Source organism: Branchiostoma belcheri, unplaced genomic scaffold (genome assembly GCF_001625305.1).
Source record: "Branchiostoma belcheri isolate BF01 breed outbred unplaced genomic scaffold, Haploidv18h27 scaffold177, whole genome shotgun sequence".
In the NCBI taxonomy this organism is placed as follows: Eukaryota; Metazoa; Chordata; class Leptocardii; order Amphioxiformes; family Branchiostomatidae; genus Branchiostoma; species Branchiostoma belcheri.
The window spans coordinates 331,609-357,735 of NW_017803235.1; the positions used below are offsets into that span (position 1 = coordinate 331,609).

Below are 26,127 nucleotides of genomic sequence, written 5' to 3' on the forward strand. Positions count from 1 at the left end.
CTCGTCAAAAAAGCCCGGTTTTAGGTAGGGTTAAAGTACGTACATCACAATCCTATCCATTATATAACAATGATAACATCTACTCCCCTTCTTATGTCTATATGGATTCGTGAGATGTGAGTAATCAATGAAGAAGCAGCGTCAATGCAAAATCGACACCTATTTGATACATATAGCACTACAGTTCCTAGGATAATACATTATATATATTAAATGGTGACTTGAAAGGCACATTTTTAAGTACATGTTAATGTACATAGAAAAAAAAACAATACAGTACAATGCGCGTGGGCTTACAACACAATACTGATTCACAATAATTATTCTGCGGATTCGGGCGTGCGAAAAAAATGCCTTCATTAGGAAACGTCAGTAATTAGGAAGCTTCACAAATTACTGAATACACAGAGCATTTCATATCAAATGATATATTATTTTTTGTTGTGTCAAACGCGTCGACTTATTGAGGCAAAGAATTAAAGACATGTTTCCCTTCATCTACTGTACATTCTCCATTCCCCTTCAAATACTTTTATAACCTAAAAACACTTCACGAAATTAAATCTTTAAGCAGATATTAAAGCACAACCAACACCAGCATTTCACCAGAAAGCATCACTGTTAATATCGATTACATATTTTAACCAATTACATAGATTATTTGACCTAACGCTTGATTAGTCATTAATTTGACGTGACGTTTCAATAGTTTTATTACTATGACTACATGAGTGTACTTAAGTTAGTTCATACATTTCATTTTATTATACTGTATTATGCGTGTTTTGTGCAGGGAGCTTTGAAAAACGCCAACATGGCGATATACTGACCCTGGGTAAATAGATAAAAATGAAATGATAAGAAAATTGACCTAACGTTTACGTAAACATGTTTCGATCAGACTTTTCCTCGTTTTAAGTGTGAGTCCGCATATGGGTCGCCAGATTACTCAGCTGACTAAAGTGCTTGTACGGTTTCTCACCAGTGTGAGTCCTCTTGTGTAGTTGAATATGAGAACTGTTTGCCACACTCCTCACATCTGTAAGGTTTTCTCATCAGTGTGAGTCCTTAATACGTGCTTTTTTAGAACATCAGGTCGACAGAACCCTTTGCCGCACTCCTCACATTCGTAAGGTTTTTCACCGGTGTGAGTCCGCATGTGAGTCTTCAAGTGGTCAAGTCGACTGAACTGTCTGCTGCACTCTTCGCATCTAAACGGTTTCTCTCCAGTGTGAGTCCGCATATGGGTCGTCAGATTAGCCAGCTGACTGAGGTGACTACCGCAGATCTCACACCTGTACGGCTTCTCCCCAGTGTGAGTGTGTATGTGTTGCTTCAGACCTTGTAGTTGTCTAAACTGGCTGCCACACTCCTCACACCTGTAGGGTTTCTCACCAGTGTGAGTCCGCATGTGCCTCTTCAGATCAACCAACCGACGGCACTCCATGCTGCATTCTTCACATTTGCACGGTTTCTCGCCAGTGTGAGTTCGTGTGTGTTCCTTTAGACTAATCAGAAAAGTGAAGCTCTTGTCACACGTCTTACACTTGTACGGTTTCTCACCAGTGTGAAGCCGCATGTGTTCCTTCAGATAGCTGGGCCTAAAGAACGTTTTGCCACACTGGTCACATGTGTGATGAGTCCGTATGTGTGTGGTCAGGTCTTCAGGTCTGCTGAACTCCTTTTTGCACATCTCACATTTTTGTTGCTTTTTTTTCGTTTCGTTTCCCGTTTTTGAACTATTAGACTCCATTAGTCTATCGCCAGTGTTAGCGAAACTGGTCGCCATGTTGATTGTGGAGTGTTGTTTTAAATGGACTTCAGCTGCTATCTGTGATGCTCAATCTGCTGTGTAAAAAAAGAGAGGTTATGAATAAAAAGAAGAACATAGTCACACGAAAGCACGGAATACAAGTCTAAATAATCTCATCGTGTTGTTCATATTTTCTTACAATAGGGAAGACCTTATTCTCATTTACATATCAGTGACATCAGTGTTCTAGCATGGATTTTTTTCATAACATATGGTGCAGGTACAGAAGAGCAAATTCCGTGGTGCAAATCGCACATTGAAAATATTTTGAAACTCATAACCCCCCGAGACACTATCTCTTGTTTAATGAGGAACAGATTTGGTGAAGTTAGGTTTTCCCTTTGCTATAGCTTCATTCTAAAGTTATATTTTCATATTTTTGCAAGATTTATGGGGTTTCTTCCTCCCCAAACACCCCTATGTTGGTTGAAAGACAACATAGAGGTCAAAATTATAGAATAGGAATTCAAAATCATAGCATAGGGGCCCCGATGCTAAAAGGCCTGGCTAGAACACTGAGTGACATATTATGTTTTCTACTTCTACTTCTTCTATATACGATATTGAATCACTCTAGCGATGCCTCGTAACAGTAGGACAAACACTTCTGCAGACAATGATCCACTTTGCTCTTTTCTAAACTAGGACTATATAGACCTGGCGAGCCTAGTATTTTTTTAACCCTCAACAGTACACCTTCCCGGACTGATTAATCTGTACACCTGGGGTCCGCGCGGACCCCAGAGCAGTTTTTTGCTAATTTTTAGAAATTATCAACATGCTACCAGCTCAATTGTTTTGCAAACTGATGTGGGAACCTCTGTGTCCACATTACAAACAGATATCATACATTTTGAACTTTTTCTATTTTTTGGTGAAGAAAAGAAGACAAGAAGAAATACCCGATTTTTAAACCAATTTCAGACTGAATGGGCTTTTGAGGCCCAACTTTGATCTCAGATAGCGGCTAAACGGCTTGCGCTAGAAGTATCAAATTTGGAGACCTTCCCTAAAATGTCTCTGGAAAAAAGTTCATATTAGTTTGATACTAGTAAGTTGATGTTTTTTTTGTGTTGCCATGACAACGGGTTTCTATTTTTAAAAATAGAAGTAATTTTGGTTTAAACATAAAAAATTTCTGAGTTTTATATAAAATTACACTTCTTTTCCAACATAATAACATCTTACATAATTAAATATAAGTTAAATCATTTAATATGCATAGAATATGCTAATTTGATGACGTCATTGGTCAAAATCCAATATGGCGGACTATATTATTAGCTCTGACGTCATATGACGTCATAATTACACCAAAGTTATTAAAATTTAATTCTATTACTACACCATTCTCTGAAAACTTGGTAGACATAAGATGAGTGCATAAAAACATATAAAAACGGAAATAAGGTAATGTATAAGAACGCCAGTGTATCCATTATGATCGAAAGCCGGCTGGGGTCCGCGCGGACCCCAAAAGGAAATCAGATATAATTTTTTTTATAAATGGTAGAAACGGAGTTTTGTGCACTGTATTGAGAGACAACTTTGTGGGTGACAATTACCTAAAATTTCAGAAAAAAATCTTTAGAAACAAAAAAGATACTACAGAATATATAGTGCTGGGGTCCGCGCGGACCCCAGGTGTACTGTTTAGGGTTAAAGAAAACATGTTGCGACTCTATCAAGGTGCTAAAAAACCTTATGGCCTGTAGCTTAACCCCTGCTACAAGATGCCAAATAGATGACATGTTAAAGACAGTAAACGCTCACTTTATCTGTTATAACTCATTATTAAGTAAGCGCTTTTTTTCACCACAAAACTATGTAGATTAAAACTTTCTGCAATACAGAAAGTTTACTGCAGGTTTTTGTAGGTAGGCTAACAGCAAGTACAATAAAATGAAAATAAACGATTTAAAACGTTTTTTTTTAGATTGTACAGTTTGTAGTATCGGACGATGATACTTAAAAGTAGAATCGAACCCTGAAACACAATGAAGATCTCACCACGCGTACCAACTAGAGTGAGGTCTGGGTTTTATCCCAAATTATCATTTAGCCGGGTGACGTTGACCAATCAGAAGGCTCCATTCCACATTCCTTATGACGCCGTAATGTTACAAATAGAGTCAAAATCGTGTATTTATTCATCCCAATCCATACATTAAACAACCCAATAATCACCCGCATATGACCTCAGGTGACCCAATAGAACACGGCTCTAGTTCTAAAAAATCCAAAAATAATTTGAGTTGTGTTCGAATGACCTCGGGTGACTCCCATAAGAACACCTGTTCCCTGCCTGTGACCTAGATAGGACGTGACATAGGACGTGAACTCTACCCAGTGACCTCAGGCGACTCCAGATGGAACTATGTTCTATTCAGCATGTGAAGGTCATTAACCCTTAATTAAATACCTTCTGAACTTTATGATTTGGCTAAACAAGGAGCTTTGAACCCATCCCCGTGCACCTTCAATATCTTAATACAGAAAGGCGACTGTAAGGTACTTACCGAAATGTATCGCTTCATACGAAGAGACTGCAGGACTGGATATCTCAAGGACAACGTCGATTATCGCGTCTTCCGAGCCGGAAATAACAGAATCAGACAGGCCAAGTCATTTATGTAGCTACTGAGGGAACGGTAAAGCCGGTTTGACAGGTTTACACTTAATTAAGGAACAAAGTAATTATAAAAGTACACTGGTTAACATACGTATTTGCATATACAGACAAGTTAAGACAACTTCGGACAAGGTGTAAAACTCCAGGAACGACGAAATTAGAATGCAATGGCGGTATTAGAAAAAATAGTGGATATATCCGCAAATTCGAGAAACAATTGTGCCAAGTTAAACGCCGCTTATGTTGGTTGTTTTATTGGAAGATTCACTGTGAATCACCTGTTTGACACAGACGACGTGTGTTTAATTTGCCCCTCAGTGAAAGCTGTACAGAAATTGATTTCTGCCTGTAGTGCAATAGCTCAATTGGTAGAGTGCTCACTTTGTAACCGGGAGGTCATGATTCAAACCCCGGTCGGGTCATACCAAAGACTTTAAAAACGGTACACACTTCTGTCTCTGCTTAGCACTCAGCACATATGAGAAAGAGTGTGGGAAGGTCAAACACACAGCTCTACCAGCGGACCAGCCCCCTGCTGTAGTGCATTGCACAATTGTGTGTCGCCCAAGGGCTACGAAATGGAGATGGGCACCACCCTACGCTCGGGCAAGAGCACGGGAGACCTTCTTCTTCTTCTTATAGTACCGATGGCGATATGATTTTTTTTGTGTGTCAAGAAAACCAACTGTATGTATTGTCCATGTAATCGAAGTGCTCTTAACGTAATGCCACCCTCAGTGAAGTTGTATGGAAAGTCCTTGCTGCACGTTTTTTCGGTCACCTACCTCGGTTTCTGACAACGATTCAAGTCGTAATAATAGAACAAACTCGACATGTGTACACAAAAGGGAACTCACTTATCCGTGAATTTTGTCACTGCATGTACTCACTCACTCATGAGTAAAAACGCATTCTCTTTATATCACACTGTACTTTATATCACAATGCTTCTGTCTTAGCCGAGACGTATACTACTAGTAATACACATGTATCGACCTATTCGATACTTTTGATACCAACCGCCGGAAATCTCTGTAATTCGTTTGCCTCTCGCTTGATAGAATCTGAAAACTGTTAGTTCGGAGGCATTTTCCTGTAGTCTGTTCTGGCGACATTATTGTAGATTAGTCCGCCCACCGTAAGAGGGTCTCTTTGCGACAGGACAGTTAGGCTACATTCATTTGTACATCCTTCGCCATAATTTTAAAGATGTTCTTGTGTCATGTTGCATACTTGCAAACACTCAAGGACACGGGACGAGTCAAACTTGATAGACTATTCATAGGGTTACAGCGCCACCAGGCGCAGTATCAATGAATTGCACCCACCTGACGGAAACTACCAATTAGCATAATCCTACTCCTGCGTGGAGAAGGCCAGACGCACGAACCTCCATCCGCCCCATCTTCTGAATTATCTTCTAATTAATCATAACCCTGGACTCTAGTTATCAAAGCCACAGAATCCTCGTTTTTCACTGTAGAAGGCCCTGTACAGGATGGAGAAACAGTCTAGTACAACATCTGGGCCCAGATGTGCCAGACTAAGTGTGGTTGCGTGGCGTAGCGTGTTCGTCTCAGAGCCAAGAGGTCCCCGGTTCCAACCCCACCTTGTCACCGAACTTGTTCCCTTGGGAAATGCACTTAACACAACTTTCCCGCTTCACTCAGGTGAAAATGAGTACCTAGCTTTGGTTAGGGATGTCCTTTGGATAGGAAGTTAAATGGAGGTCCCGTCATAATGTGGGAGAGCCACACACCACGCACGTTTAAGGACCCACCACAAAGAGTAGGGGACCTTCCCGGTGTGAGTGGTTCAAACCTTACAGTCTGGTCTCAGGTTTGACATCTTTGAACAGGTGATAGTCACGTGTTATGGCAAATTCTTCCACAAATGTGGTAAAACTTCATAAATAAATAAACTAACTTACTAGAATACCTACCTACCTACCTAGTCCCATGACCGACACTGGTCGTCGGGGGGACAAGGCAGTCCTTGCAGCAGGAATGTAGCCAGGTCCTCCTGTCTTGGGCTGCTGTCAGGAGTTGTGGGACGGTGAGGGACGTCCAGTCCTTGATGTTATCCAGCCAGACTTTCTTCTGTCTACCTCGCCGTCGCTTCCCTTCCAGCGTTCCTTGTAAGATGGTCTTTGCTAGGTTGTTGTGGCGGGTCAGATGTCCAAACCATTGCAGCTTTCTGCGCCGTACAATTGACATCACTGCTTCTTGGGGGCCAACAAGGCTGTATACTTGCTGGTAGACGTATTAGTTGGTCTTATGCTGGTGGTATGAAATGCCAAGCAATCTCCGCAGGGACTTTGTTTCGAAGGCTTGGATCCTGCGTTCTGTGTCTGTTGTCTTACTAGAATGGAGCCAGTCAAAAGGAAGGGGTTGTCTACAGTTCATAAAAGATAATTGGGTCAAGATTTTCTCTAAGTCAGGCTCCATTCTGGGATTTATTATCAACAACAACAAAGGTCCCAGTAAGGACACGTCTGCTTCCGCTTGTATTGTGGTTGGCCCAATTAGACAATTAAAAGCTAAATTATGAAAGGACACAATAATAAATGGATTTATCATTTTAAGTTTACACAGGGGAGTGGGCACAATCTGGTTCACAAAACCAACTATCACACATGCACACCCAGAATGCCACAGAACAGTCGGAAGTTATGAGGTCAGTGCTTAGACATTTATTAGATGTCTCCAAACTTATACATCAAAACGTTTTGGTTTAGTCGCGCCTATTTTAATAGGTACTATCATGAATGACTGGTTTATTCTCGCAAAGACATACATAATACAGCAAATTAAACGCTTTTGCCGCCTTTTCAATCGCTAATTAAACATGTTTTATAATTACTAGTCATCTAGTGTACACACATATTAAAAATGTATTTCTCAGCATGTACATAGCATCGCTTATGCAGTAGACAAATACAGATTTCATGTTGAAATTTACAAGAATTACATTAATATTACTTAACAATAATAGCATATTATTATATAGTAAACAAATAAGATAAAACGTAACATATGTGCTTATGGGGTATTCAGAATATTTAGCACAGTGGAAACGGGGCTACTTAAATATCTCTTTGTCCCAGTAGGCAGTTTGCAGAACCGTGTTTGCCTTAGGCCCTGTTTAAACGGAATCACCCAAACCGCGATTCGGGTAACTCACATTCCTCACATCTGGTGAAACCGTGTCCGATCACAATTCACTTGAGCTACATTTATTGTTGTTTGATGAAAACACGCAAGGTGGCGTGTTATTAATGTCAGATGTCAACGACCCGCTTGCTGATGCCCCCCTCCCAGCGTATCTCAGCCGAATGCCGACGCGGTCCCGCCAGAGGCGGCGAAGCTCGCCCTGGAACGGACACATTATTTGACCATTACTGCACTTTAAGTTGCTGCCACGTAAAAATTGGTACTGCATATGAATAACGAAATATCACCCCGTAATCCATGACCAGGCGAAGTTACATTGAAATCACAATGCGTTCAGACGCAAACCGCGATGCGGGGAAACCGATTCGAAACCACCTCTAGAAGTGGCTTGGGCTCGAGGCGCTTTCAATGTAATTTTTGGAGCGTTCACATGGAGCCACTTGAAACCGGCTTCGGGGTAAACCACATGTAAACCGCCTTGGGTGATTCCGTTTAAACACGGCCTTAGATGCATGTTGTGAGAGTGGTTGCTAACTGGAGGTAGCCGCCAGGGGTGTGTGCCTAGATTTCGTAGCTGAGAGGGCAATGACCTGACTCAGGGTCAGTCTGCGTTCAGACAGATGTTGAAGGTTAAGTGTTAGCAGGGCCTCAGAGTACGAGCGGTAGCTTTTACCCAACATGATTCTACAGGCCTGTTTCTGGATTCTACGTCTATCATCTATAACAATGTCCCATGACCCTTTCATGACTTATGTCGTTAATAACATAAATTTCCTCTTAGCATTAGTGATCAATAACATGAATATTGATTTATCACTCATTATTATATCAATATGAAAACACCATTGGATGTCACAGTTTACAGTTTACAATTACCAGGTCATATTCTAGTATTTTTCGAGGAGTCTTTCACACATTTTTTAAACTTCCAAGAGTAGAAGCTTTTGCAAAAATTTATTACTGATCAAATAAATTTACTTCTGCGTTCACATGACGATACCACACTTTATTAATGATATGTTTCGATGTATCATTGAATAATGTTTTCCAAAAAAAACGCATATAGCATCCTGGGTGGCTGTCAAAGGGCCCATTGGACTTCTATGAATATAACAATAGTATGATAATAGTATAACAAAATATACAGTAAAGGTCCAAAATGACTTTAATACTACAACATACTACATGAAATTGATACTACAACATAATTAAATTAATATAAAACCAAATACAAATGTTCGTTTTCGTGCAGTTCACATCCGGTAAATGTGTAAAAAATGCACCCTAGGATCACCCTACCAACCCTGTTTCTGAAGCTGGTATGTAATCCTCGTTACATTAATTTTGAACAAATCTTACTGCATTTTAGTGGAAGAGACAGTAATGCGCATACTAAGCTCATCGTGATCTCTGTGTATGTGAAGCGTTTTACTTCTTTCAAAGTGTTACTCGATAAAATACGTTTAGATTTAAAAATCATCCAAAGTCGTCGAACAGCACCCCGTTCTATATTTTGCAATGTGTACCAGCCATACATGTAGTTAATATGAATTCATCTTCCTCTTATTTTTAAGAAGCGTAGTAACTCTCATTTTCTTGCCGTATATTAAAATGGTCACATAATATTTGTTTTTCGAGCGCTAAGACGCCCTATGTATTATACTTAGGTCTATGCATAAAAATAATGACTGTTCATATACAAAGGTGGCTGTAAATGAACTGTCATATACAGATGTGTTGATGTACATGTATTGAAAAACAAGCACAGGTTTGTAAACAAAGCCCGTCATTCTGATTCTAAACAAAGTCTTGCATGTCGCATCTGTCGGTACGATGTATATATACTATTTTGTGCAAGGCAACTGCTTACGTCACAACCCCGCCGTCATATTAAAAAAAAAGAATTTTCACAGCTTGTATCATGCCATAGCACGCACGCCGTACCTCCACCCGGTAGTAAACATGCAGCATACCTCAGGATCAAAGGGTTGTGTGCTCGAATCCCAGGTAGATTATTGCGTGCTATTTAAAGGGTTGCAGTCCACACAGTCTGGTAATTAACCACGGTCCGCTGTTCAATGTAATTCTTACAAAGGGCAGGGAAACTTTTTCCATTATATTCACTTTCTGCATACTCTTCTTCTTATTCTGTCGGCTGCTAGTTGCAGGCGACTGTGAGATTTTTTCCAGTCCATTCTGTTTCCGGCAAGGTTGGAAATCTGCTTTGGTAGAACATAGCCGTTGCAATCTCCGAGGAGCCGTTGTATGTACTGCAGATACGTGGTTTGGTGGCGAGCAAGTCTGAGTATACTATGGGAGGGGACGTAAAGGGCATAGACTAACTGGTTCTTCATCGAGTATGCGAAGAATGCATACTGAGCCTGCCATTTTTGTTACGACCAGCGGAATACTAGGTAACTTCACTGAACCAAGAGACATTGCATATATGCACAGAAAATGCATTTGTGTCCTAATAATAAGACCGGATTGTCGTTCTGAGTTCTTTCTAATATGTTACCTCTCCTCTGAGTAGTAATAGCGGTAATAGTAGTAGTAGTGGTGGTAGTAGTAGTAGTTACTGTAGTAGTAGTAGCTATAGTAATCTGTATATAGCTTTTAAACTAGCCCTATTGTGAAAAGAGGGAACTTTACGATCAATATAAAAACAAGCCGATGTCTGGTCATGTAGGGTCCGAGTTGAATAAAAGTAATTTATACCTTTTTTTCTAAAAACATATGCATGTACTATTTTGCATTCATCATTGGAACACAGGGAGATTCAGAACTTCACAGTCATGTATTACATTATGCAGTAGCTTTACAGTATGAACTGTCTAAAGCAGTAGACAAAGGATACATAACATATTATTAAAAGATATAGGCATGTTCATTACAGTATTTGTTTGGATTACTGTCCTATTTACATTATATGTATGTAACTTATAATTGTTTTGTTGTGTATTAAGTAATACCAACATACTGTATATATGCTCTTAGTATTTTGGCCTGTCTTATACAGTTGTTCGATACCTATATATATTCTAGTTTTTTTGCATATTTTTATTACTTGATATGTGCTATTAAACAATGCATGTCTTTCGTCCCGTGACGCGATATTTCAATAATTAGTTTCCATTGCTCCTTCATTTGTTGATTGGTTTTGGTACACCTGTGGATTTCAGAACACTGTCGTTTTTTTATCAACTCGTAGTTAGAAAATGGCCACTATCCCTCAGCCAATGAGAGCCCTTTATTTTCCGTGTCTATATCCCTATAGTGCAGAAAGGTGAGGTACTATCGAAACAAAAAGTGTGGTACTAAAAGTCATTTGCATAAGCTTAGTACCACACTTTTTGGTTTGGTACTTAGTGGAACCCCCGCCCCCCGTGCAAGCTAATCACCCAAGGGATCAAAAGAGAATAAGATGGAGAAAAAAAGGAGCAAGTCTGAATACGGAAAATGTTGTAAGCTTTTTAAACAAGTGGTAGAACATTTCTGTAAGAGTTCAACTTTGTAATAAAATGTGATCAATTTGAACAAAAAAAGACATAACCTTAGTTGTTATTTTTCGTGGATTCCAGAAGGTCATTAGTACTACAATTATGATTCTAAGTCTTTGGAATAAGATGTTACATATACACGAGCACCTGCTGTAGCCTAGATAATATCATTGGGAACACAATGTCTGTAGAACATGTACAACATTTTTAATCCCTGTCATCTTAAAACATGTCTGTACAATTTTGGTTGACGTCAAAAATTACTTTTAACAGCTAGAGTAAAAACGTATAGAGTCCATATTCATTTTCCAAATTTCTGGCATAAGCATTTTCACTGATTTTCATACCAGTATATATCGTGTACGAAAATTGAATTATGAAAAAAATTCAATGCTTAAAAAGGTTCTGCTTTAAAACATTGAAAGCTTATAACACATTTTTTTTGCGTTTATGACTTTTAACATATGTTTCTGTTAAAATTGCACTTAATGCCCGTTACCATATGTTAAAAAACTTTTTCTTAGACCATTAGAAATAGTTTTGGACAAAAAAAAAACTAGCCATAATTAAGACAATTCGAAACAAATACTCAGGAACGATATGCACTGGGTCTATACCTTAAAACTAGAAAAATATGTCAACACTTGCATAATTGGTAGCTGTTAATGTTTGAAAAAACGTCACACGTTTGAAAGTTCTATTACAGAATTCTAACGGGACGCGATATATTTCCTCATTGATTATACAATTTAGCTGCTTAGCATTATACTACCATTAAATCACGTAAATTGTTATTATTTTTTTCCTCCATTAAAAGCTATCAGCCACCAAAAAATCAGGTCTAAAGCATGTTAAGGACAAAAGATACAATAAATAGGAAATCCTGCTTCAGTAGCAAGGCCAGGAGGCCAAAATTTTACCATTTTTGTCTTTCGACCGACATGCATACCAAATACCATGACAACATATAAAGGCTTTCTTATTATAAGTTGATAACTGACTACAATTATTTACAAACACACACACACACACACACACACAGAGAGAGAGAGAGAGAGACCAAAAACAATACATCCGTTTTGCATTGAGGCACAAAGGTGTCTGGCGTCTTAACGCCACTACTTTACGACCGCAAGAGCGAAATTCATGCCTATAGCATGTTGAGACAGATTAGAAATCATGAATGCGGCCGTACCTTACAAGCTACAGGCATCAACATACTAAATATCATAAACATTTATCCACAGCTTCGAGAGTTATCCTGCATACATGTTAACAAACAGACACGCAAAATATTGGGGAAGATAAGATTTGACTAATAAATGACATTCACTACATTTGGTTATACTACGCAATATTTATCATCCCTGTCACAGAATTTGCTTCTTTGAATTGTCACTTATTGTTGCCTCATCAAACAGAATTTTTTTTAGCTCGGTAACTTTTAACCACGTTAAAACGGCTAGACGTCTGTGAACTTTTATTAATAAAGCATAAATTTGGTCGGAATTAACAAATTTGAAGCGTCTTTTAGCCAAAAAATCCAGACTTAGCATCTTTAACAAAATGTATTGCATGGATGTGGCTGAATTGAATAAAACGAAGTAAATCGACAAAGAAATAGAATACAAAAGAGAACAAAACACACAACAGAAACAACGTGTAAAGTTATTGATGGCAAGGTAATAAGTTGACAACGTGAAGATCATACCATAAAGTGGTAAAAGTAGAACAATATGTAATTGAACAAACTTGCGGTTAGCTTTGACTGCATGTGTTAACAATTTGTATATAATAAAAAAGCATTTGGGAACCATTAGGATACAGTTTAGGAAAAACACTCAGAGGCCAAGTAATATTAAAAAGTTAAAATGCTTCAGTTTTTACTCTTTATATCTGTTTAATTTTATGCAAGGTAGGACATAACTAGTCATTGCCAATTTTTGTTTTAATTTCTTCCAAAATATTTCAATGTTTCTTTGAATATTGAATGTTTTTAAAGCATAGAATTTTCTAGAAATAATACACATGGTCTTTTTTAAATACAAATTATTACCAGGACAATTTTAATGAAGACAAAGGTCCTGTGTGCCTGTTTTTGTGGCCTTTCAATAGGTCAGTTTTCATCCCATCTTTGTACGGAATTTGATGCAATCTTCATTGAAGCATAACAAATCATAATATTTTTGGGGCGGATTACTCACTGGCTAATTCCACCAGTAGGAGGCGGTTCATAGCTGTTTGTCTCTGGGTACTCTGTGGTGTTGTTTATTGCCTCCCTACGCTCATAATGGCAGTATGCAGCTGCCGGGGACCGGCCAGCACCAGTCGCAGGGGAGGGGCAGATGTAACTGTTTCCCCGGCTTGTGTCGGGCAGAATGCGGTGGGTTTCATCATAGACGGCGGACGGAGTGTCCGTCTCACTTCTGCTCGGGGCAGCAGGGTCATAGCTACCGGCCATAGGAGACGCTACAGAGTTACAGACCGTCGCAATAGTGTCATGCTGGCCATAAGTGTTAGACAGGGTACGGTCTGTGTTAGCGGCAGGGGAGTTGTAGCAATGTGCCTTACGGGAACGCTTAGCGGCGCTGGCATTCTGCTTGTGCTGGTATGCAGAGGACAGGGTGGCACCCGGGTTGGGTAGGATAGATGGATGCTGATAGCAGGTTTTGCCTGACTTATCGCCGCCGTTTTGACCATAGCCATATGTGTTAGACAGGGCACTCTCTGTGTTAGTGGCAGGGGAGTTGTAGCAACGTGCCTTACGGGAACGCTTAGCGGCGCTGGCATTCTGCTGGTAGGCAGAGGACAGGGTAGCACCTGGTTTGGGGAGAATGATTGGGTGCTGGTAGCAGGTTTTGCTTGACTCATCACTGCCGTTTTGACCATAGCCAGGTACGACTGCCCCTTCCCTGTTTGGTGTCTGACGGGGACGCTCGGCGCTGTACGGGCGGGACGGCACGGGGTGTGTCTGCGCGCGGGGGCGGCCTGGGTACGCTGCGCAAAGCTTTGCCTGTCCGTACGGAACGGCTTCTGACTGAGAAGAACCGGCCCTGCGCAAGTCAGGGTGGTCTTGGAAACCACCTTCAGCGTAAGGGCTGATGACTGATTCTGACTCATTCAAGCTGTCGTGATCCTCGAAACGACCTTCAGCGTACGGACTGATTACTGGATCATCCAGGTGGCCAACTGAAAGACCATCGTCATTGTGGGCCGGGGGTGAACCTGTGCCGTTATCTGGAGCTTTGCGCCCGATCCTGTTCTTGATACAACTGACACAGAACAAAACCCCGGGCCCCACCGCAACAGCCGGTAACCAGATAATAGATGACAACACTATGTTCCATGTGCAGATGCCCCCTTCATAAGCATTATCAGTTTTACTGATGGTCAGTGGTGTAGTGCTGATGCCGATGGGCACCGGTGGTGTGCTCATGGTGGTTGAGAATGGTGTCGTGTTGATGAGTGAGGGTTCTGTTGCCTGGAGTGTTGTGATGCCAGAGTATGTGCCTTCACTTGTCATGAAAATAACAGTGTCGGACCCAGTTTCTGTAGAAACCGCACAAGTGGTGTTCCCAAAGGCCAAGGGCCCGGTAGTCTCAAGCCAAAGGGTGAAGCTGGACCTCGCCATGTAGTTAGAACACAGGCTGTGATTTCCTGAGTCTCCCATCAGGTTATCTGCTGGCCCCTTACATTTCACCCAGCCCTCAGCCTTTAGGTCGGTCACCACTCTTACGGTTAGATTGCCTGTCGGCAGAGTAGCGTGTGTTGTCGTGTTTGCGTCGTACGTTATGTCGTGTGTGTGTTGTGAGTCATTAGGGAAGGTCCAAGACACTTGGGGCAACTGCTCCCAATACACCCTGCCCACCACCGTGTACTTGTATCCAGGGTTGTGTTCGGCCTTCATAATCTCCACCATTGGTGGCGGGCAGGGCAGGGTGTGACTGGGAGAGACTGGCGCGGGGAGGTTCCGCATCAGCGCCGAGGCGGGGCAGCTGTGGGTTCCCGGGGGCAAATTTAGTAAACGCATGAAGCGCTGCTTGAACTTTATGTAGCCCCCCTCGTAGTCGTAAAGCCAATCATTCGCACACGTGCAGCGCGGCTGGTTAGACATGTGGATTCTCCGGGTAAATGGCAATGCCCTGCCTTCCGACAAAGTAACTGCAATACCATTATCACGGGCTATGATATTGTCTGGAAAGGACGATTTGAACCAACCGCCAGAAAGGAAGGTCAGCCTGTTTGCTGCAAGATTTAGGGTAGTCAATTCCGTGTTTGAGTAGAACGCGCCGGCAGCAATGTGGGAGATTCTGTTACCCTGCAGGTTCAGGGAAACCAGCCTCTCAAGCCCGTGGAACATCTCCACGCCGATCGACCGAAGTTTGTTCTCAACGGCGCGGACATATACTACGGACTTGATCGTCTGGAAGGTCCCCGGGGCTACGTTAGCGATAAGATTGGCACTTACGTCAACCCACCGCGGCTGCAACCCCCGGAAAGCGTCAGGCGATATCGTCAGGATTTGGTTGTCCACAAGGATGATGTTTGACAACCTGGGCAACCCATCAAGGCAGCCACCCTGCATCAGAACCATTTGTTATACATTATGAAAACGATTGATCGGTATGTCAGCCTTTTAAGCTTTAGTACGTTTTCTCTATCACCTCATTGCTAAAAAAACTGGATCCACGAATCTAGTGATGATTTCACATACAATGCCTTGGCCTTTGATGATTGGTTGTCCCCATATTTCGCTTAGATTTGACCAACCAATGCACCTTCTTAAATTCTGAAGAAATGTTCAATACAGACGGATAAATATGTGCGGGCCCAGTCTTTTTTAGCAGAAAAGCGACTAAGACACCGTAAACAAGTTTAAGTAAAAGGCTGTGACATCCAAGCTATGAAAAATAAGCGACAAGCAATGTTCAACTTGACAATACAAATCGCTGAAGAGTATACTATGGAATGCATGATTTTTCTATCCCACCTCCAGATGTGTCAGGCTGTTCTCCAACAGCAGCAGATACTCGAGGCTCTCCATCCCAGCAAACGTGCCGTTCTTCAGAGTCTGGACATTGCTCCGCCAGATGACCAGGGTAGATACCTGTGGCAACTTAGCAAACGCCCCTACCTCTATTGTCGTTAGGTTACATCCCACAAACCACAGCCTGCATTCTTCACCACATGGGATCTGAGACAGGATCTCTGCTTTGTCAGGGCCAAGCTTACCGACCTTGTTCTCAACGATCATGATGTCGGTTATGGATTGTGGAGGGGAACCCCCCTGGGTGGGCCTTGTTTCGTTTGAGCAGACCTGACAAGACTGAAAAGCCTGGCCCAAAGGGACGGTATCAAAGGGACCTTTGTAGCTGTAAGCCTCAAACGGGTTCTCGTTCCACTTGTACCGGTACACTCCAATGTCATACCGGTACTCACGACCATCACTACCGCTGTCACCTACACCACACTTCGCCACGGGCACTTCACGGCAGCTCTGCCAGCTACCGGCGTCTACCCGCGAGACTAGTAGCTGCATAAGCAGCAAGAACGAGACTTTTACCATAAGCTTCATCGCCATAACCATTAATACAACAGAAGATTATATTGCAATATCTCCCTTACCTTTTGGTGCTACAAAGTGTTTGCACACACCTGTAGGTTAGCCTGGACAGCACAAACCGCAGCTCTGTTCTCTGCCGTGGCGCCGGAGCGCTCTAGCTAACCCGGCCCAAATTCACAGCTTGTCTCGGGTTTTGATTGATTAAGTCTTCGTTATGCCAGGGACAAACGTTGACCAATCAGCACGTCCCAAACGGCGGCGGCGTAAAATAATGAAAGCATTCCCAGGAAAGAAAAATTCACGAGCTGGTTGCTTTACAAAATGTTACTTGACAGTATTGAAATGATAAAAGCATTCTCAGGGAAGTATTGACGAGCCACGTTTTTTTTTTACCAGACTGCTTAACGGCTACGAAATAACAGAAGAACAGAAGCATTCTCATGTAAATAGCCGTAAGGCGCATGATCTACCACATATTGCTTACAACAGTCTATATGAAAGAAAACAAAATTGTTATGAAGACAAGGGTTTGGTGAAAATTCTCCTTTTTATTGTAGCTACACTGTTAGGAAATGACACTGCTTTCAGAGCTGCATGTTAAAGTGTAAAAATAAAGTAAAATAAGACATGGATTCCTAATTTTATTCATTATCTGATATATAATTTAAAAACATTGCATCAGGCACCTTTTCTTGTGGGGTTGTACGTACGAATTTGATTGAGACTAATATCGACTTTGCTGGTTAAAGCCTCGGTCACAACCCGCCGTACGTGCTTCTGCGTGCTGTCTACGTGCAAAAACGTGGGCAAACGTCGGGGATCCGTAAAGCGACGGTCACAACCCGCCGTACGTGCTTCTGCGTGCTGTCTACGTGCAAAAACGTGGGCAAACGTACGTTGTTAGTACGTACGGAATGCTACGGATTTGGGAGCACGCAGACACGCCGTAGAACTTTAAGTGCGTGAAAAACTTTTTCTGCGTGCATTATGCGGATTCACCACCCGTACGTGCGAATACCCGCGATGCGCGTGCCCCGTTCGTACCGTATGTAGGAAGCACGTGTGAGTACGGCCTCCTTACCGTAAAGTTGTAATCGCACAGAGATCGTACGTTGTAAGCACGTACAACTCACCACTTGCGCAACAAACGATGCATGCAACCGCTCACGGCCAGACGTGGCGTGCAGACCACACTCTTACACCTTGCGCAACCGTGCGAGCGTCGTGCGTTGACGCCACTCCTTCTCCACGTTTTCAGAAAAACGTAGTAGACGTGGCCTCCCAAGAAAACGTACGCACAAAAAGCACGAACGGTGGGTTGTGACCGGGGCTTCAAGAATCATAACACTATTGATTGATGGCATGATGGCTTTTGTGCATCAGAAAAACCAAAATGAACCAAAAAACACACTTGGAAAAAAAATGAAGAAAACGATATTTGATATCGTTTTTTTTGCGTGACCCCCCTTTTTATATAACGCCCTGCGGAGATTAACTTAAGCCTCGGTCACAACCCGTCGTACATGCTTTTGGTTCGTACATTTTTGGGAGGATACGTTTTTTTTCTGGAAACGCGGGGAAGGAGTGGAGTCGACGCACGTCACTCGCACAGTTGCGCACGGTTGCGCAAGGTGTAAGAGTGTGGCGTAGCGGCAGAGTGCGCGACTCGGAAAATAGAGGTTCCGGGTTCGAGTCCTGACATCTTGTGCCCTTGGTAAAGGCACGTTAGGCGACTTTCCTCACTTAACTCAGGTGAAAATGAATACTGTCCTGTCATGTATTTGTCCCCTGTGTTGGTGGCGGCATTAATATAAGTTGACAAACTTGAGTGTGCCGTCACCACGTCTGGTGATTACATTTTGGAATGAATAAATAAATAAAAGGTGTAAGAGTGGGGTCTGCACGCCACGTCTGACCGTGAGCGGTTGCGTGCATCGTACGTTGCGAGTGGTAAGTTACACAACTTACTTACAAGTGGTAAGAGAGTTGTACGTGCTTACGATCTCTGTGCGATTGCAACTTTACCGTAAGAAGGTCGTACTCACATGTTCGTCTGACGTACGGTATGTATGGGGCAAGCGCGTGGTGGTGAATCCGCAGACCGAACGTAGAAAACGTTTTACATGCACTTCAGGTTCTACGGCGTGTCTGCGTGCTCCCAAGTCCGTAGGATTCCGTACGGAGGTGGTACTCACCACGCACGGGTGCCCTACGTTTGCCCACGTCTTTGCACGTAGACAGCACGCAGAAGCACGTACTGTGGGTGGGACCTAGTAGGCTTTAACTGCAGCCGGATTACCTGAACGCAGTTAAGTAGTATAATTTATAAACGAACATGAAAGACTTCACGATACATTCTAAAATCATATATCTTTTGTGACACACAATACAGTTTATTCCTTGTTACATCTTATATACGACTTTGGCGTGAAAAACCTAAATGTGGGGTCGTGTGGTGTAATAGCAGAGTGCTCGACTCTGAACCAAGAGGTCCCGGGTTCTAGTCCTGACATGCCACCGATCTTGCGCCTATTGCTGTTCACCTTTTTTTTTCCCGCTTGTTCAATTGATTTCAATACGTTAGATCCTATAGATAAATTCAACTACATTTTCAGGGGAGATTACCAATACTTTGTTCAAAGTGTTCAAACAGGAAAATACATATGTTTCGATCTTAGAGACCACATGTTAGAGAATAGTTAAACCTTTATTGTTACAGCATACATATACTCTGTACATAAGATGACGTTATCCACGCATGTATTTAGCTTCGCTTGACCTTTTGTTATTATATAAGTTGTAGAAGACCATACAAAAGCCCCTGTACTTTTTTGTTGTGTCAATAAAGAATCTATAATTAGAACAAAACGAGTCTGTACGTAGATCCAGAAAAGCTACAAGAGGGTCCAATCCAACAACATTTTCCCCTAGCTCAAATGCTACATTGTACTGGAGCTATTGTATATGCATGAAGCACTCACGGCATACTGTAAACGAGAAAATTCCGGAGTGCTTTGAGCGGGAGTTACATGTAAAATACCATATCCACTCTCCAGACAATTAAATTGTTGACGTTTTCACGTAGAGACCAGTAATACTTAGTACCAGGTAAACCGAGTGCGGTCCAAGATGGTGGTTACTCCGTCAGGCGTTTCAGTAGAGACCGCGTCATCTGCAAGTGCATCTGCCCGGCGAAAATCAAAATGTCCGGCAGGACTACAGAAGCGGCCCATGACGGGCCACTTCCTTTCTGTCTGCTCACAAGTGCTGCAGAAATTCAAGACAGCAACCACAGCTATTGTACGCATGGTATGGTTCGCAGGTAAATCAAATAGAATTTTAATTTTCTATCATCAAGACTTAATTTGTAATGAAATACGAAAATTGTTTCTGAAATTAATGAATTCAAAGAACATCTTTTAATTGCATTACATTTTGGTACGTTCCTACGTGACTGAATAGTAAATCCGGTCTAAAATGATTGGGCCCCGAAAAAGTAAATTTATGTTGATCATAAATTCCCTTTTAACGATTTTAACTGATACCAAAAAAAGATCAAAGCTTGTTTGTGTATCTGAGCCGATGTCGGACGCACACATTTTTGTCCTGAGTACTTCGGTCAGCCACTGTCGGTTTTTGTTCTGGTTTGGTCCATTTAGATCTCCACGTTTAAATTCTTGGAATTCCGGAAGGCCATTGACTAGCGTAAACACTGTGCCTAAAAGAAGACACGTTAAAGCATTGTAATTGTCATCAGTGGACAGTTCATCAAGTTGATCTTTATTCAATGCTATATTATGTAATGTAATGTAAAATAGCAATACGTAATGTAGGGACCTAAAGTAGTATTCCTCAAAATTATGTCATAACTACTTTCCGCCCACCTCCCACCACCTGAGCAGCATCATGGACTATTCTCTCGTTAGGGACTGTACAGTATTTAACGGGGGAGGGCAGCTGCCCTGACCTTGGGATCTAGCGAAAAATGAGAAGGTCCTCCCGCCCATCGGCTCCGAAAATGTTTACATCGCCTCCCCCTTGCTTAGAAATTACTTGGCCCTTCCCTCAATATCAAAAATGACAAAAAAGTCATTATGATCGCTTCTTTGAACTGTCATTGGGATCGTTTTGTTACATGATTTCGGAGCACTCCTCATATTCAGCGGAAAGAAGACGGGACAATTGAATGGTCCGGAGCCGTACTTTGTAAAACTTGTTTTAGTAGTAGTCATTGTCATCATAAGTTACTGACGGAGATCCTCAGAGTAAGATATTAAGTTTAGAATTGCCATATCATTTTTGAAAGGTAATAGATGGACCCGATTTCTGTGGAATACTAGCATCAGACTCCTTTTCAGGCTGAATGAATATTCAATTCATTTTTTTGATCCAGGCAAAGTGCCCATGTCAATACATAAATTAAAAATTCAGGTACACAAAGATAAGGCTAAATACATAATACAGTTATGTACAGTAAACGCAAATACAACGGAGACGAAATCTAATGTGAGAACTGTTCAAATTATACTAGATTGACATAGTTCTTCCAAAAGTTGCTGATGAGGGAGACTAAAACAGAATCAATTACTAGTTTTATGAAACCATTGTTTGAGCTGAGAATTCGTGAGACAAAAAAGTGAGTTAATATTCTCCTTCGGGCTTCAAAAGTGTCAACTGCAGCTTTTACAAACATATGACTAGCACTTTCTTATTTACCGTAATCAAACAAAATTCTAAAAGCATTGTTGTATGCTACTCGTAGTTTATGAATTGTACCCAGTTTGTATTGTGACCACAGTTGAGCACAGTACATTGAAGAGCAATAGGCAATTAACAAAGTGGGCTTAACTTCAGCAGATGCAAACTTAAATTTTCGAACAAAAGAGTTTGATGTCGTATAAAATGGGTTATATGGTTTAGGGGTTATATGGTTACCAAGTAGGTACTAAGAAAAAGTTGAAACATAGTGTAAGTTTGCACCGTAGAATCTAAATGAAGGTAGCGCACCTATCAATCGGAATTTAACACATGGAGAGTACATGCATTTGCTTTTCTCATCTCTAAAGAGAATTAAGTTATCCGCACCAAAATTTTCGCTAGTCGAGATGATCCCCTTTACAGATAAACAAATAATATAACACATAGAAGTAATCCGCTTAAAAGGCATGTAGCTGGCCAGGGGAGTTGGCTAAGTTTAAACTTGAAGTTTAAATTAAGATATTGATTTGCCCTGATTTCATTCATCAAAAGGTCCAGTTCACTATGTACTGAGTACTCTAGTTAAGGCTGTCCTGACCTTTCAGTTCACCTCACAGTTCAGAGAGTGAATAAGCGGTACGTCGTTGGGAAGATTGAGATGATCTTCCCGACACCGTGCCATTCACTCACTCGCTCACTCCATCACTCAATCCTCTTGCACGGAGTGCATGCCACCTGGTGGTGAAAAGGCGGAATTACCGTGGACTTTCACAGTAACTACGTTTTTGTGACATGGTCTGACCGTGCGTTACGATGGCGGTGTGCAAGCCTGTCGCGACATCCCACAGGACTTTCCCATCCCCTCAGTAAGGAGTAAGGGGGGCGGGGAAACTCCTGTTGGGTGTCGCGGTCGGTCCGCAGCAGCGGATGAGGTCGCCGTTAACGGGAAATGTAACATCCTCGTCTCGAAATTTACACTAAGAGATACGTAGTAACCACTCTCGTTACACTTGTAGGTGAATGTATATTACGTCTAGATGTATGACGAGGCTGGGAACTAAGTGTCTATGTTTAGAGGACCAGGACAGAATTGTCACGTGAATTTCAAGTAGCAGTACACAGTATTAATATGCGACCAACATGGTCTATTTTGCTACCCCCCTCCCCAGCGGCTTAGAACTGCAGGGCCATTTATTTAATAATATTCAAAAGAGGATAGGTCAAGAATCGGTTGACGGATCATGATGCTTTTAGGTATGTAGGTAGCTTAAGTCATGCCTGACACAGTCAATTATGCAAATATGGATGTTATTTGCATCATTTATGGGGAATTTATATAAATCAGTTGCATTACATGATAGGACTATTTCAATCTTGTGGAATATGTAATTGATAACGAGAAAAACACAGGCAGATATTGATTATGTAAATTAAGACTTCATTTGCATAATTGATGAGTAAATGTAACAGTTGCCTGGAATTTTATACTTTGAAAGTTAAGTGAAGGTGAACATCATTTAACATAACTTATTCAAGTAAGGACATTATTTGCATAATTTATGAGGAAATGTTAGAATTGCATTCTTTGTTAAGATAAGACTGTCGTTTGGTGGAGAATTAATCAACTGATAAATTTACGGAAACAAGGATCCATATTCGTATAATTAGGGGGGGAAATCTATACTTTTTCGGTCAAAAAAATTAACATCATTTGGCGAAGGTATGAGATCGTGGAACTCTAGTTTCTGTGATAACGCAATGTAGCTAAGTACAACATTCTGATCCAGTCGAAATTTTGTAGTGACAGTTCATATACCCACTTGTTTGTTAACTAGGATATGGGTGGCTGATCAGACTCTGGGATGTCACCAAATGTGCAAGACCTGTACCTGTTGACCTCTTTTATGAGTAAACTATCTTGCAAAATGATGTACTAGGGCTGTGGTACCCATCAAAGAGACCAAGTGGATACGACCACCTGTTAGTCTTGTTGTGAGTGTCCTGCCAGTCCTGACACCGTGGTACAAGTCAGGTGCCCATGCTGAATTCGACCACGGTGTCGGCGCGGGCAGAGTGCCCATGCCACAGTTCACTTGAAATGGTCCAAACAGTCAAATCTGAACTCCCTGTACACAGTACCGTGGATGGCGCAAGGAGGGATGGCCGCTGGACTTTCGTGAGACCCGAGTCTTTTTCTAATGGTCTAAGTGTCACACTCGTGGTGTACAAACCTTGAGCGAGATGCCGGTACATCGCCGTAAATTGCTAAACCGCAGTAGGATGACGTGAACGGGAAATGGACTTTTACACAGACTAAGCGGAACGCAGTTTCCCTTCTCGTCTAACTTGTAGATGAAGAGTCCATCTACGGTGTGACGAGTCGGGGAACTACGTCCCTAATTTCGGAGGACCAGAACTGAGTGATGGCCGTCTGAATCGCCATGAGGGCATCATGAAAATTCACACCAAGTAGCAGTAAACAGTATTTAGTACGTACCGCCCACGACGCCCCAGATGATAGACGTGGACGGGCAAAATACGGACATTTTGTATGACTGTGTAGAAAGTCTGTGAGCACAAGCCATGTTTAGATTACCCGTCTAAAGGCATTTTGAAGACTCACACGAAGTAGCAGTACACAGTACTTGATATATAGAAGGTAGTACGTATACTTACTGTTCAGGACATCACAGACAGTAGAAGTGGATGGATGTTTTTTTTTTTTTAAGACTGGGTAGAAAGTCCCATGTTAGCCTAGGCCAGGTACTAGGTATAGATTGTGTTAGGTAGAAATGCGCCAGGTTACACAACTGGTTTTTCTAGTGAGTCGGCTCCAGTTCATGACTAAGTTTTCAGCATTGAGGGCGCTTACCTTTACCAGTTGGGATCACTGTTACAGTTGGAAACTGGTACCGATATGCGCCTTCCATGCAAAGATGCAACAGGTCTAGGGTACCCATCAAAGAGGCCTATGGACCTGCGGGTCTTGATGCGTGAGTCCCCTGCCAGTCGTGACACGTTGGTACAGGCCAGGTATCCATGCTGGAAGGACAGAGGTTGTCCTAACATAGCCAACTCTGAACTCCATGACACAGTAACGTGGATGGTGGGAGGCGGAAAATAATGCGCCACGTTAAATAACTAGCTTTCGAGATGAGTCGGCTGCAGTTCGTTCCCAAGTGTATAGCATGGAAGGCACTTTCCTGTACTGGTTGGGACTGTTACAGTCGGAAACTGGTGCAGGAAAGCGCCTTCCATGTAAAGATGCAACACGTCGAGGGTACCCATCAAAGATAATCTCCAAGCAGATCTTTTGGTGGGGGTACAGTATCAAATTGGCCAGTCTGTATCCATTTCCCCACCCAAGATCTGCCTGCACTCGAACAGGGAGGAGCACTTCTTTTCAAAAATTGTGTTGCTGCCCCTCCTTGTGCCCCTTTTAACAGCTATCAAAAACAGTCCAATAACAGCCAACTTTGAACTGCCGGTACGCGATGGAGTATCATTTTGGTAGTGTGCAAACTTTTAAGCCAGATAGAAGAAGAAGAAGGACTTTATTGCGCAACAGATGTAGCAGGTACAACGTATGGCAAAATATACATACATAGTTGGTGATGCTACCATACATACATAGTTTTTTGATGATAAAAATATCTAACAGTTCTACTAGCTGTACTAAGAATGTGGTCTACTTTCATAAACAGTGTATAACAATAAAGAGACACTAATTTTACTAATGTAACTCTATTAATAGTAATGTATTGTGTCAGGAATTTATAATTTTTTTTTTCGTTTTGTCAGCGAATTGTATAAACTCGTGCGGGATGTCGGTCCGCAGAAATGAATGACCAAGCCGCTCGACGTCACCGTGAACGGGAAAGGAAATATCTTCAAAGATGTTCCCTTTTCCGCTAACGGCGACGTAGAGCGAGACGAATTCGTCGCCAAAAGTTCCACCAACTTACCGAAACGTAGTGTCCGGTGGATGCTCTGTCTACAGTATAACGAGACGGGAAACTACACATCGACGTTCGAAAGACCAGGACTGAGCGGTGTCCGACTGAATCGCCCTAAGACATTTTGAAGACTCACACCAAGTAGCAGTACACAGTACTTGGGTATAGAAAGTAGCACTTATTGTTCACGACACCCCTGAAGGTCGAAGTGGACTGTATAGAAAGTCCCATGTTAGCGTAAGTCATGTACAAGATATAGATTGTGCAGTTTGGTAAAGAGCTATTTTGGCTTTGGAGCTGTATGATTTGGAATGTTACGATTAACCTGTTCAGGTATAAAAGCGCCTCGTTAACTCCCTTCCCGGGTGAGTCGGCTACAGATCGTCGCCGAGTGTACAGCATGAAAGACGCTTATCTGTACCAGTTTGGAACTGTTACAGTTGGGAACTGGCGCAGTTAAGCGCCTTCCATGCCAAGATCCAACAGGGCTAGGGTACCGATCAAAGGGGCCTATGAATGTATTCATCGACAGTTAGGGTCATCTTAAGTCTTGATTAGTGGACTCATTGCCAGTCCTGATACTGCGGTACAAGCCAGGTGTCCATGATGAACTGTACCACGGTGTCAGGGCTGGCAGAGTACCCATACTACCGTTTACATGGTCCTATCACTAACAACTGTGAACTCCCTGAAACAGTACCAAGGATGGTGCAAGTCTACATGGCCGTAAACGTGCGTAAGACCCAGGTTTGTGTCCCATGGTCTTAGTGTCCGTGGGAAAACCTACAAGCC

General features: G+C 42.1%; 2 protein-coding genes across 3 annotated transcripts; both read right to left on the reverse strand.

Annotated features, from left to right (window-relative positions):
* Positions 1 to 4,432, reverse strand: LOC109467169 (zinc finger protein 436-like). Of its 2 annotated transcripts, none has more exons than XM_019765112.1 (2): positions 4,333 to 4,432; positions 1 to 1,845 (listed from the first exon to the last, which is right to left on the reverse strand). In XM_019765112.1, the coding sequence occupies exon 2, from the start codon at positions 1,787 to 1,789 to the stop codon at positions 1,034 to 1,036; it is 756 nt and encodes a 251-aa protein (XP_019620671.1). In that variant the 5' UTR covers positions 1,790 to 1,845; positions 4,333 to 4,432; the 3' UTR covers positions 1 to 1,033. The 2 variants fall into 2 exon arrangements, with proteins under 2 accessions (XP_019620671.1, XP_019620670.1); XM_019765111.1 differs by having other exon boundaries at positions 1 to 1,848.
* Positions 4,433 to 13,318: 8,886 nt separating this feature from the next.
* On the reverse strand, positions 13,319 to 16,699 carry LOC109467166. The gene is made up of 2 exons (XM_019765109.1): positions 16,109 to 16,699; positions 13,319 to 15,541 (listed from the first exon to the last, which is right to left on the reverse strand). The coding sequence occupies exons 1-2, from the start codon at positions 16,697 to 16,699 to the stop codon at positions 13,319 to 13,321; spliced, it is 2,814 nt and encodes a 937-aa protein (XP_019620668.1).
* Positions 16,700 to 26,127: the final 9,428 nt, after the last annotated feature.